This window comes from Strigops habroptila, chromosome 3, assembly GCF_004027225.2.
Source record: "Strigops habroptila isolate Jane chromosome 3, bStrHab1.2.pri, whole genome shotgun sequence".
NCBI classification, from domain to species: domain Eukaryota; kingdom Metazoa; phylum Chordata; class Aves; order Psittaciformes; family Psittacidae; genus Strigops; species Strigops habroptila.
Window position 1 is genome coordinate 30,990,730 of NC_044279.2, and position 14,276 is coordinate 31,005,005.

Consider the following 14,276-nt stretch of genomic DNA (forward strand, 5'->3'; position numbering starts at 1 on the left):
ACTGTGAATTGGACAAAACAAATACATATGGAAAGTAAGATTTTTATTTGATTCCCTCAATAATGGGTTTCGGACAATGCAAAATGTGTTTATTACCATGTAGTCATAGATGTGGCTCCTTTAATGAGATGACAATAGGAGAAAGGTAACAACAAAAGCATATTCTCATTGGAGAACCACTTTTATTTTGATTATCCGCTTGTAAGGGGGATACATGTGTTTTGTGTGGTTCTGGATACTAAGCTGTCCACGCAAATATGAAATGATTAAATGGAGCAGCAGTAAGCGGTAGCCTGTAAGTATTGCCTGGTGAGAGATAATACTGTAGCTCTCTAATTGGCTCTCTACCAGCATACAGTGTGACTGATTTCAGCTGTAGCATTACCAGTCTTGCTTCCACCAGCACCATTATCTCAGAATGACACTTTCCATTTACTCTGAACGGAGAAAGATGAACGTCACCTGTCAGGGGCTGGTTAATTGTACTGCTAGATGTATGTTACCAGGCGCAGGTTGGACATTTTATGAACATAACTGCTTCCTCTGATGTCCACCATCGTTCACGATCGATACAGCTCTTACAGTAAGCGCATAATTGAAGCTGAAGGCACTTACCACTGAGGGGCTGAAGATGAGCCCGTTGTGTGAGTTTCATTGTCCATACATTCAGCACAAATGAGGTGATATCTGCCCTTTATTGTGTGTTGCTTTGTGGAAATAGAAACTAATGTGTCACTTTCATTTGTTTCCTAGATAAATGGCCAAGATGTCCAGAATCGGGAAGAGGCAGTGGCATTGCTTTCCAGCGAAGAATGCAGGAAAATTGTACTGCTGGTCGCAAGACCAGAGATGCAGGTTAGAATAAATAGATGCACTGAGCCAGAACCTGGGTTATACCATACATTCACTATCACTGTAAGTAATGAACTGCTGAGAAATAGGAGTGCCAAAGTTCCTGACAAAAGAAAACAGATAATTGCAGAGCTTTGCCCCTATTTAGCGGACAAAGAAAATGATCTTACTAGGGCTTGTTTTCCTCAAACTAAGGAATCTCTTTCCAGCATAGTAAGTGGGTATGCAAATAAAGCTAATATGATATTAGTAAAATATGAAGTAGAACATGAAAACTATGTATTATTTTTTACATGATTCTTATTTGTTCTGGGGATAAATTTTCCATACTTACGTCAGTCATTTATATAAACGTACACAAAGCTCTAGTGGGTCATTGCTGGTGTCTCTTTTTATTCTATGCACTTATAAGCAGGCGCATAAACTATTCATTTATGTGCCAGTTCTGGGACTTTCAATGTAATACTACTCAGTAAACCTAGATCTGATTGTTTTCAAAGCACCCTGGTCACAAAAACATTCTTGTATCTCAGGAGGTGCATTTTCAAAAGCTCTTAGAAATACTTCTGTGGTTTTAAACATAAAATGATGCCAATGCCAAGAATCTTGCGATACTAAGAACATTTTATATCATTGCAGGGAGCAGATGTTATCAGACTAAAGGAGAGGTAGAGTGGAAGAAGAGTAATGTTTTGCTTCCCTTTATATTCTGCTTATAGGCCACTGCAAAGCAAAAAGACACTATATTGTCACTGTTCTGTCCATCTGCCACCAATTCAGAGTTGGTTATGTTGCCATTTGTTTCTTATGCTATTGATCTGATAGTCTCAGTCTTCCTAGCTGCATACTCTGTATAAATTAAATTAAGTAAGTGTAGTTCACTGTCACGTGGAATCTCTACTTGAATACAGCAGTTATAAAAGATTCACAGTTTCAGCATTTATTTCCTTTAGGTTTTCAAGGAACCTAAAACATTTCCATAAAATGGGTGACATAGTACAACAAAAAAAGCCATGCCTCAGTTTATGTTGCAAAATTGTAGCCTTCACCACAAGTTGCAGAAGTTTTAAAAGAGTTGTTTCAATATTATTCTTACTATTTTTCACTAGATTTTGTTTTTCTGTAGGAAACAGAAACCCACCTACTTATAAAATACATGCCCAGGGAAGGTTCATTCTCCGTATTTGTTTAGACTAGTAAACATGAACAAGTTAGTTACATCAATATGAGATAAGGAATTACTTAGCTTTACCAATATAGTTTCCCATATGGATGCTCCTTTCAAATTACAGTAAGTGTGTTTCAGTTTGGGTCTGGGGCTTTGGTGTTGTTTTTTTTTCATTTAATTTATGTATTTTAAGCACATAGTCATACAAAACTGAAGAAAAAGCCGTAATATGTCAGAAATCAGGCTGTCTGTAAACTGATTTATGTTAGTTGTGTTGTTTTGACTCTATTAAAAGCAGGATTAAGCAGGCTTTTACTTCTAGATAGAAAATGGTAATTTGCAATCTTGAAGGGTGACTGGCTGAGCCACATTCATTCAGTAACAAGGAAGCAAACCTTATCTGACCGTTTCTTTGCACAGTGAATACCAATGAATAATTAAACTTGGAAACAAAGCACCCAAGAAGTGCAAAGTCTGTTCAGTAGGTATACAAAATGGCACTGGGCACGTGTGCACATGTATGTATGTGCACATAGTGTATGTAGTGCACATGTATACTAAAGCCAAGTACTATTTTTATTCTAAAAGCTGTAACATAAAGTATTCCCATTAGTTAGGTACTGGGCCTGCCACAATCAAAGCAACAAATTTGCCCAAGTGAGATTCATGTTTCTTACTCCAGATTTGTTAATCTCTGCAATTTCCTCAAATGAGGAAGACCTGTGTTCATGCTTTCCTTGAGGAAAAAAGCAAACAAGACAGAGCAGACAAAACTAGTGGCCAGTACCAGATGTTTCAGAGAATGGCTTGGAACATAACGGACAAACCTAAAATTACATGTCCTCAAGAAAAAAAGCCGCCTTCTAATCCTGAACTGTTAAAGGCTGGCTTTGCCAAGGGAAATGGTGAAGGTTTATATTCTTTATAAGAGGAAAGAGTTCATTGGCATTAGCAAAAACACATCAGAGTTTGTGAGGAAACAGTGGTTTCCAGCCAGTATTCAGTTAGAAGTACCATACAGCATCCGTCACTCCTTGTGTAGCTTTGAACTAGTACTTTCTGATTTGGTGTAACTTTCTGACTGGCGCCTCTGGCCAGAGCTCTCCTTGCTTTGAAGCAGCAGTACTTCTGCTGTAGGTGTTGGCCCATGTTACATTGCTCTTCCTGTCCTGAGACACGAATAGTTGGTACTCTTGTAATTGTCTAATGCTGAGACTTTTACCTTTTAGCGTTTTTTTGTCACCTCCTTCTTCTGGTTCCTTCACCAGCAACAAAATAAATGTTTCCTACTGCTACAATCTCATCATTATAGCCAGGAGCGCCACTGACCCATATTTTCCTTTTTGACAGTGTGACATCTGGCAAGGGATTACAGATGCAAATGGGTGTGTGCCACATGCACACGTCACATGAACAAAATGGGAAGAATAGCAGTTTAGGCCAGGGGTGCCTGTTTTCATCAGTTTAGAAAGACGTGAAGGGTGAAAAGTGGGTGCGGGAGAAGGATATAGTCACTTGACAGAAAACATAGCATCCCCTCCTGTCCTTTTGCAACACTGTCTTCACCAAATGTTAAAAGTATTATTATTCACTTGGGGAAAAAAACAAATGGATAAGCCTTGCTTCTAGGCACACTGCGAGAACAAAAATAACTTCCCTTCAAGTCACCACATCTTTCTGTCACTCTCCTCTGTTTGTTTACCTGGAAGATCAATGGGAAAACGGTGACAGAAACGCAACGTAAGGTTTCTATTGAGGTGGCAGCAGCAGGCCACAGCACTGAGGCGGAGGTTGTTAGAGGAAAGAGCCCGCTTGCCTCCTGGCCCTGTTAGTAACGTTGCCACTCTTTCAGTGCGGGGGCTCTCGGCAGTAATGAACATGACAGCTTCAGGATTATGTGCTGCGCCTTTCATACCTTTTGAAAGGAAATAATGTCTGTGCTGTGCCAGTCTCCCTTCATTATGAGAGAAAATCAGTCATACTGTTTCAAGAAAGGATAAAAGGCATGAGAGTCCCTTTTTTTTTATCCTTCTTTTTCTTCTTCCCTTTTGAAATGTGAACTCCTACTGCCTAGCTTTCTGAAGAGAATCATTAGGATAAAAAGAACTAGTCAAGCACTGCCATTTGGGTTTACTTCGTTTTAGCATGTGTCCATGCTAACATAATAATGTACTAATGTATTCCTTTGCAGCTGGAGGGAAGGATGGCTGGATGATGAAAGGAATGAATTCTTGGAGGAGTTAAACTTGGAAATGTTGGAAGCAGCAGCATAATGAAGTGGTGCAGTACACAGGCCAATGAGGTGGAACAGGTAGGACTGCTACTAAATGGTATAAATTTGAAATTTTGCTAGGTTATACTTTTTTATTAATAAAGAATTAAATGGTACAGCTGTAAATGTAGTCAAAATGTAGTCAAAGGCCTTTGATAGAATTCTGTCCTCTAGAATGCTGTGAACTGTGGTTACGCTGTAGGTGAGGAAAAGGAGAACAACAGGTTCTTAGGCCCAGTATGACAAGTTAGCAAACAATTTAGGAGGCTGTGATAAATGTAGATTTCTCAATTTTCTCTGAACTTGAATATTACTTTCTTTCATTCTGAGTGTTTGGGGTTTGTGTCATTATATTTTATGTCAACTTGGGGTTTTGTTAATTGTATCAATGTAGCAGCTATAGCTCTGAGCTGGGATAATGGTGCCCATCTGTGTTGTATGCCATACAAGGAATGAGCCAGCCCTTTGCACCAGAGAGCTTGCAAAACAGGATGGAAGAGGGTGTTTAAAATAAACAACAGGTGTTTTAGTAATACAAGTGTATTTTTCATATACTGACAGAGCAACAGCTCGGCATTTGTTCTGTTAATGGAAGACAAATAAGCATAGTGTTAGCATAGTCTCAGCTTGCTTCTATCCTGACTTTTACCTGCCATATGTGCTGTAAAGCAGCGTGACGGTGGCAAAGATGCATATGCACCCCGAGTCATACAGCTTCATCAAGGGATGGGTCTTCTCAGTTGCTGTTTATTGTGGAAGGCAGAAGTGACCGTATCCACTCCTGGATCAGATGACCTGTCCACATGCATACGAATGCCAAACAAATAAATCCAACTTCATCTCCCACCGTTGTGCATATATGCAGCTGGGGATGAATTGTTTTTCCACCCAGTCACTTTGTGACTTACTTACTTTAGAATTTTTTCTCCATCCTGAATTTCTCAAAAGCGGAGCCTGAGGCATTTTTGTTGGAAGTGAATGGAGGGAGAAAGACTGTGAGAGCCGCCTTCTTCTGGAAACTGGGGAGCTTCAAATTGAAGGAAGCTTTATCTCCTGGTCCACACTAGGGGCCTGAAATGTGCATTCTAGCCTGTTTCCTCCTCGCATCCCCTCCAGCCTTGGCAACTGGGCTATTGACTAGGTGATAGCTCCTATTAAAGCTATTCACTGTACATAAATTAAATATTCATTGGGACAAACACTTACAGAATAATGAAGTCAAATTATCTGTAGTATTGTAGATCTACAGAGCAGAATGTAGGATTACAAATTCTTGATCTTATAAAGCATTTAGTCATTTACACAAAGTGGAATAACTCCAGGGTCAGGGGTGAAGGGAGCCTTGCAACCGGATTTATAGTGGCCTTTGAGCTACGACCCTCTTTTCCAGGCAGTGAGCCAAGCCTCAGTTTCCCAGGTTAAATGTGCTAACTACTGCATTGCTAGCTACTTTGAACTGACATTTGGAATCTTGTTTATTTTTCTAACCACAAATTTTATCTTGGATAGCAAGAGATTTCCCGTCAGACAGAACACTTGTTCTTTGCAAAGCAATTTCCTTTGCACAGTGACATTTTCACAGAAACCTCCATTCTGGTATGAATTCTTGAGCAGGTCTACCTACAAACCTGTACTAGCACCTTACATGACATGTTTACTTAGGGGTGTTGGTTGATGAGAAGCTTAACATGAGCTGGCAGTGTGCGCTTGCAGCCCAGAAAGCCAACCGTATCCTGGGCTGCATCAAAAGAAGCGTGACCAGCAGGTCAAAGGAGGTGATCCTGCCCCTCTACTCTGCTCTCGTGAGACGTCACGTGGAGTATTGTGTACAGTTCTGGTGTCCTGAACATAAAAAGGACATGGAGCTGTTGGGAGCGAGTCCAGAGGAGGGCCACGAGGATGATAAGAGGGCTGGAGCACCTCCCGTATCAAAACAGGCTGAGAAAATTGGGGCTGTTCAGCCTGGAGAAAGAGAAGGCTGCGTGGAGACCTCATAGCAGCCTTCCCAGTATCTGAAGGGGGCCAGTAAAGATGCTGGGGAGGGACTCTTCCTTAGGGACTGTAGTGGTAGGACAAGGAGTAATGGCTTCAAACTTAAACAGGGAAGTTTAGATTGGATATAAGGAAGAAGTTCTTTACAGTGAGGGTGGTGAGGCACCGGAATGGGTTGCCCAGGGAGGTTGTGGATGCTTCATCCCTGGTGGTGTTCAAGGCCAGGTTGGACAGAGCCTTGGGCAGCGTGGTTTAGTGCGAGGTGTCCCTGCCCATGGCAGGGGGGTTGGAACTAGATGATCTTAAGGTCCTTTCCAACCCTTACGATTCTATGATTCTATGATTCTGTGTTGGGACCTCTGAATCAATTTGCAGTTGTGACTTCCACTTCCAAGTTCTTGTCAAACTTTGGCTTTTTCACTGAAATTGGGTTGCAGATAGTGTTAATTATTGAACAGTGGTGTTCTGTGAAGTGGTTTCACTGAATCCATTGAGATTGTTTATTTCCCATTGGGATGTTATGTGAAGGATAAATCTCTCCCTCTCCTGCTCGCCTTGAGATTTTATATTGCCGTAGAAGAGAGCTACACTTGAAAAAATTATAGTTGCTAATGCTCTTTTGGTGTCTGACATTGAGCTGCTCGAAGTAATTCTAGGATAGCCAGACATTTCTTTGCCCTTCTGATGAGTAATCAAATCAACCAAATGCAGCTTGGTGTGTAATGGGGCGTCAGTAATTTGTGACAGCTGCTGTCTCTCTAGACTCTATGTAAGTGACTCAGCAAGTCAGAAAACTGGTTCTTTACTCCTTGTTAGGCTGGGAAACCTAGCACTTTCCTGAGGTGAATCACGTAATCCATCGGAGCAATGAAACTGCTATTGGTGCAGCTGCCAGCGGCCAAGCTGAGTATCTTCAGGCTCCCTGGCTGACCGTGGAGATTTCACTCCAGTGCTGGCCTTGATTTTTGTGAACGTAACTCTGGCTTCATAATCATGAATCTTTCAAGCTGCAGGAAGGAATACACACTATAGCAGAATATCCTTCCAAATACAAGTCTGTTTTACAGAATGCCATTTAACATTTAGTGCCATTTAACAGTTAGTGTGATCTATCACAGAAGAATTTGGTAGACATTTTAATAGAAGAATCAAGTAGAGTGCCATGTCTTTTCTGTATGTTTTTGAGGCACTCTATAGATTTCAATCAAGAATTTTATCTTTTCTATATAGAATAGTCCAATAAACCTTGCGGAAAGATGTAATTCTGCATTTTTTTGTAACTCATTGTATTCCTTCCCCTTTACAACATCGTGATTCATTGTGCAGCAGAGATAACTTTCAGAAGAATACCATACGTTTGCCATGCAGAAATTCTTATCAGTATCATGGAATATATCAAAACCTATTAAGAAGAGAAAGAATTGGATAAAAAATTCATTCTAGTTTCATTCAAAGCTGAAATGCAGTGAAAATATCTGGGGGAATTTCTTCTTTGAAGAATTTTAAAAGAACAGCATTGTTTTGCAGAAGAACATTTTTCCTTCTAGTGCACCACTGAAATCAATCCAAATCTTCCCTCATGGCTGGGAGTACTTCATGGTTAGCCTGCCACTGAAGATGCCTCTCACTGTGGGTCAGTCTCACTCACTATCAGAGACTGACCGGAGAGCCCAGCAGCTACGTTTGATTAAAGACCTTTGAACTGAATCTTATCACCTCCAAACTTTAGTAGCGGTCTGAGTTTTTGAATCCCAATATACATCATAAGTTGTAAAATGAGAATAGAAACAGTGCCTGAATTCCTGCAAGATTAGCCATTTTATAGGCATGAATGCTTGCTGGAGCTGAAATGCAGAATCTTCTGAGGTTCATTTATTGCTTGATTGTACGCACCGCCAAGATTTTGCCTTCTCATTATGTTGAGTTCTCACTGCAAAGATGAGGCCTAAGGAGCCCTTTGTATTTCAAACAGAAGTAATTGTATGAAGTGATTGACAATGTATGTTAGGAAAACAAACACTTTGTTTGGAATAGATAATAGATAACACTGACAAAAGCGAGCATCTGACAGTTGGAGCCTACCTCTTGTTTTCAGAAGGGATTTAACCTGGAGTTAGGCTTGCTACTTTTCAAAATAAAATTAAAATAATCTCATGTTGTAAAAGACTGCTCGACCTGTGCAGGTTTAGGAGCTCTGTCAAGCATGACAACTCCAGGATAGAAATGCCAGGGGTTACCTTACTGGAGTCACAGTAAAAAATATGATCTAAAAAATACACAGTAGAATGGAATATCTGTATTTACTTTTACGTTTTCTTAATTGAACTAGCTGCAAGTATCCACATACTGGGGAAAGACTTAACGTGCTATGGATGTCGGCTTTAGTTTGAGAAGAATCTGATTGTACAGGCACTTGTTTCTTCCTGATGGGGAGGGGAACCCAAAGTGACTACCTGACATTCAAGTGCCTGAACTACAGACACTTACATTTGGTCAAATCAGTCCCACCCATCCGCTTTCTGCTAGACTGGAAAGATGGAGTTTGCTTTGTTTACATCTTGTGTGTGTGTGTTAATTATGGATAGTGTGACTTGAGTAGATGGCAAAGTATTGTATTCACCTAGTCTAAGTCAAGTGGAAGTTGAAAGAGCAAAGTTTAAATTGTTGTTAAAAGTGGCATGGAAAACAAGAGCCACTAATTCTGAAAGTGTTGATTGCATGGGCCTGAACTGTAAAGTCTGTTTCCAACACCTATACAAATAGACACATAAAGAGATTTTTTCAGAAGTGCTCAAATATATGCTTTGGTTTGGCACCATGCTGGAGACATCAGAGGGTGGATCATAGAGCTCAGCTTCTGTAAGCTGTGCAACGGTGCGCATTACAGATAAGCCACCCTCTTTACAGGGTTAAGATGGGTTTAGTCATATGGATGCAAGTTGTGCTATGTAACTCACTCTTGGGGTCACAGAGCAGATCCTGGCCCTCCCACTTTGCTAGTGTGAATGGAGCACTGCATTTAAGACAGGCTGTTCTGCAGCACAGCCCTCCCGGTGTCTGGTGGAGCTGTTCTCCCTCATGTCAGTAGTTAAATAGTAGTTAAATAGGCCAGGGTGCAGTGTAGGTGATCCAGACCAGAGTCGCTTCTGAGTCACTTCTCTGCTGAAAGGTTTGGGGGCAGAAAAAGTCAGTACAAGCTGGAGCAGCTCCAAAGCAGGTGAGAGAAGGGACCAGAACTCACCTGGAGGAGGTGAATAATATGAAATTAAACCTATATCTCCAGCATTCCTTGTGAATACCCTGGCTACTTGGCTGCTTGGGGTACTTTTCTTTCTGGTGACTCTTGGTTTTCATGAAGAATTCTCTAGCTGTTGGGGTTTTTTCTCTGTGTAAAAGACAACATTTTGTAATTCTTAACCCATAGACATGGGAAAACATTTCATTACCACCAGTTGTCCAGCTACTCCTAAAAATGGAACTAAATTTTTTCAGCCTCTTTGGAAAAATGTAACAAGAGCCTTAATAAAAAATCTTCGAATATACGTTATACACCTTCACAGCAATGCATAAACTGAAGAGAGAATGAATGGATAAATGATAATTTTAGAAAAATTCTACGATAGCTAATTATTTAGTTATTGGTACTACTGTACATATTGCTTCTTAAAAAACAAGTTACCCTTGTTTTTTAAGCTGGTAAGTGGAAAGATCTGATTGGATCTCAGATGGGAAAAATACGTACCACTGAATTTTAAATCTTGCAGAATTTTCATGAAAGTCTGCCTTTGTCTCGTGCAGTTTCAAACTCTAGTTTCTAGAAAATTCTGACCCTACAACATCAAGGAACATTAAACCTTTGCATGATCCTTTGAATAACACTGAATACATTCTGTCCCATGACGTTTAAATTAAAGGGGAGAGATTCTCCCCATTTGGGGAGAATGAAAGATAGTAATTGGCACATTACCCATGTGGCTGCCCAACCTACAGGAGAATTATACACTTATTGTGCATTTTGTTATAAATGACACGTTGTATGTACGGAAGGATAAAACATAAGATTTTCTTTGCAGGTCCTGTCTGACAGCAAATTGCTAAAACATCTTTCCAGAAATTTTTAACTGGTCTGTCACAGACACCGATTTCTCCTGGTGTTGTGTTTCTTTTATTTATTTTATTCCACTATTACATTTTATTTGGGGATGGAGGTTATTTTTGTTTTTCTGACACTAGGCCATTATTTTTTCCTAACAACTGAAGAAGGGAAACCAGATGAAGGGTGTGTGATCACGAGGTGCACATGAAGACAGGAGGAAGAATGAGATAGGAGACATATTTTCATCCTGCTTTACTGTCTGTCGAACTAGAGAAAAGGGGAATTATGACAGTGGCTTCTTTGTGTTTGTTTCCTTTCGCTGGGTGCACTGTAGTGGGGTTTTTTGTCTTGGTTATTACTACCATTATGCATAATTATGCAATTATACCTTCCATAATAGAAACGGTGTTTGCTTGCTACTATGTACACTTAGATATTTGGCATGTGGGCCATATAAATTGCACTTTCTGTGATCCTTTGATTATCCAGTTTGAAAAATAAAAAGTGTCTGTCTCCTTAGAGAGAGGAGCTCACATTCTTTGAGAATATAAACAGGTTGAGAATATGAATAGGTTAGGTACAGTGAGGGAGTGTGAATTAAAAAACAACAGCCTAAAAACTTGACATTATGCCCCTGGCGAGCAGTCAGTGTTGTTCTACACTTAATGGTAAAAGGCTGATTTTATTTCTAAGGAACATAAGGTCTAACTAGGGAACAGAAATGGTCTCCAGGGATGCAATGGAGAGAGGTCTACCTGAGCAAAATACTAGAATTCAAAACGAACAGTCTTTTGGAAAAAGACTACTGAAAACAAGAAGTGTGAGAGAGGGCTGTGGAGGGTATAGTGGAGCTGGCTAACCCTCTGCAGGCTTCAACCCTGCCTGTCTCCATGGAGCGAACAAGGAGTTCACTGATCAAAAAAAAAACAGTAGCCTTTTGACACCCTCTTAGATTGTACTCCTCATTGTTTGATTGGCTGCTTGCTCTAGATTTTTGAAGTGATACCAGTAATGAAGCTTTTTCCCAAGTTTACAAAGATTTCAGCTCCACCACTCTCTGGCCATAATCCAGAATCAAAACCAGGCCACATCTGGTGATCATTATCCTTTAAGCACTGCAAAGAGATGGCTTAGCTAGAGAGGGAAATATTTCTCTCCGGACTTTAGAAGATATGTCTACTAGTGTTGTAATTCATCTCAGTCACTCGGTATGGGCCACCACAGCAATGACTCTCAGAAATGTTTAAAAGCTGTGGCAGTAAGACTGCTTTTAGTGATCTGTTTTAATCGGCATAAATGAGACCCCAGCTATTTAAGCAAAACAGAACTGGAAATATTCTCATTTTAATACAGTCTGCATTTGGTAATCCTTTTGGGTTTGCTCATTTTTTAGCCAAAGAAACATGAAGAGGAGATGGCACTACAGACACTGCAACCTCATCATCCACAATCACGAGAAGGACAGTGGGGTGGGACTCTACAGATGAAAGTCTGCGTAATGATGAGAGCTCGAGCAAGAAAATGCACCTGAGAGCAGAACAGTGCTACCCTGCAGAGCAAACGGGAGCTAGGCCACAGCCAAGATACATTAGGAAGTGTTGAGCTTCAGTGCAATGAAAGCTTTGTGTCTGGGGAATACATTGAATCTGATTTCATAGGAAATCCAGAGGAGGAATGTGAAAGGTTTCGACAGCTGTTGGAACTGAAGTGCAAGATTTCGAAACCACGGGGAGTAATGACCTGTAATTACCAAGCAGCATGATAGAGTGCAACAGAAAAGAGCAAGATGGAGTGGAGCATGAGCTGCAGCTACTCAATGAGGAACTGAGGAACATTGAACTTGAATGTCAGAATATTATGCAAGCTCACCGGCTCCAAAAGGTGAGGGATCAGTATGGAGACATTTGGGCTTTACATGATGAAGGATTCAGGAATTATAACACCAGCATAGACGTACAAAGAGGCAAACTGGATGACATCATGGAGCACCCTGAGAAGTCTGACAAGGACAGCTCCAGCGCCTACAACACAGCCGAAAGTTGCAGGAGCACTCCACTGACAGTGGAGCGATCCCCCGATAACTCTCTCCAGAGGATGATCAGCATAACCAACAGGAAAAACTTGAGGAGCACAATCGTGACTAATCAGTCATCCTCAGGACAAAGCAACAGGGAGACAACCTCAGCCAAAACCAAACCCACTGAGCAAAACAGTGCTGCTGAGAATGCAGTGCTGGCATCAGAAAGCAGCAAATTCACAGACCAGGAAAAGCAGAGCAGTGAACACATTCCCTACCTGTCTCCATATCACAGCTCTTCTTACAGGTATGGGAATATACCTGCTCATGCAAAGCATTATCAAAGCTATATGCAACTGATCCAGCAGAAGTCTGCTGTGGAGTATGCCCAAAGCCAGCTCAGCCTGGTGAGCATGTGCAAAGACTCGCAGAAGTGTGCAGAGCCCAAGATGGAATGGAAAGTGAAAATAAGGAGTGATGGGACAAGGTACATCACAAAGAGACCAGTTCGAGACAGAATCCTGAAGGAACGTGCCTTAAAAATTAAAGAAGAGCGCAGTGGAATGACAACAGATGATGATACAATGAGTGAGATGAAGATGGGTCGATACTGGAGCAAAGAAGAGCGGAAGCAGCATTTGGTGCGAGCTAAGGAGCAGAGAAGGCGGCGGGAGTTCATGATGAGGAGCAGGCTGGAGTGTCTTAAGGAAAGTCCTCAGAGTGGCAGCGAGGGCAAAAAGGAAATTAACATTATTGAACTGAGTCACAAAAAGATGATGAAAAAGAGAAACAAGAAAATCTTGGACAACTGGATGACAATCCAAGAACTGATGACACACGGTGCTAAATCTCCAGACGGCACAAGAGTGCACAATGCCTTTTTATCAGTTACTACTGTATGAATGCAACGTTTTTCAGAGTATACTACCAGTTTAGGTAGAGTACGATTGCCTCGTTCAATGTGGCATTTTTATATATTTTGTGACTGTTTATAGTTTGACCTTTTTTGTAAGCAAAATTTCCTGGTAATTTTTCATTTGTTTTTCATATAACGGTACCTTCTTTACCTGGCAGTCTTTCTTTATCCTGCAATATATTCATATTACTCATTTGTAGGAAAAAAAAAAAAAAGAAAAGCAAAACAAAAAAAAGTGGAGAAGCCAATTAATTTCTTAAACTAATACATATCCTGAAATTTTAGATGTGGATTTATTTCTCTAGTTTTCTTTTTTCTACTTTAGTAACAATACAATACCAAACCAAAATGCTTTATACTGTATCCTGGGCTTAACAAGTTTTAAAGTTTTACATCTTAGATTGCATCTATTTATAAATCATATGCAACATCCCATCGTATAGATAAGAATGACATTTTTTCCAACTACACATTGTACAGTACATTTAAGCTGTAAATTGCAATTGTATTTGTCCAAGTAAAGTGTAGGTGGGCAATTCTCCTGTGTATTGTAGTGGCATTGGTCATGTAGCTGGGCAGTATGTGATAATTGTGAAGATGAAAGAGAAATAAATTATTGCTTATCTTTAAGAAGAAAAAAGTCAAGAATTCTTTGATTTAAATTGAGCATTTGCTTTTAAAAGATGAGTCATTTCACTATGCGTATTTACAGCATATAGAGATTTCAATAACACAGGACACAGTACCATAGACTAGTTCTTATGAATTATCTTTTTATTTTGCAGAACACATAGAAGTGAGTGGGTCTTCCTGGCTTTTTCTTACTTCCTAGTATTAGTTGATTGAATGATTCATTGATACATTACTGCATTGTATGCTGTCAGGTAACTACTGTGGGTCCTTTCCCTGGCTGAGCTTGCTATTTGTTCTATACATACAAAACATAACAGAGCATATGCTTAA

The 14,276-nt window shown here is 40.3% G+C and overlaps 1 protein-coding gene across 1 annotated transcript in view; it reads left to right on the forward strand.

Moving 5' to 3' along the window:
- The window catches only part of PDZRN4 (PDZ domain containing ring finger 4), a 104,311-nt gene extending 90,358 nt beyond the window's left edge, over nucleotides 1-13,953 (forward strand). Inside the window, 9 exon segments of the mRNA XM_030478299.1 lie at nucleotides 754-855; nucleotides 1,492-1,520; nucleotides 4,212-4,281; nucleotides 4,283-4,312; nucleotides 4,314-4,331; nucleotides 11,774-11,792; nucleotides 11,795-11,900; nucleotides 11,902-12,097; nucleotides 12,100-13,953. Coding sequence (XP_030334159.1) covers nucleotides 754-855; nucleotides 1,492-1,520; nucleotides 4,212-4,281; nucleotides 4,283-4,312; nucleotides 4,314-4,331; nucleotides 11,774-11,792; nucleotides 11,795-11,900; nucleotides 11,902-12,097; nucleotides 12,100-13,299 — 1,770 coding nt within the window. The 3' untranslated portion in view covers nucleotides 13,300-13,953.
- The last annotated feature ends 323 nt before the right edge of the window (nucleotides 13,954-14,276 follow it).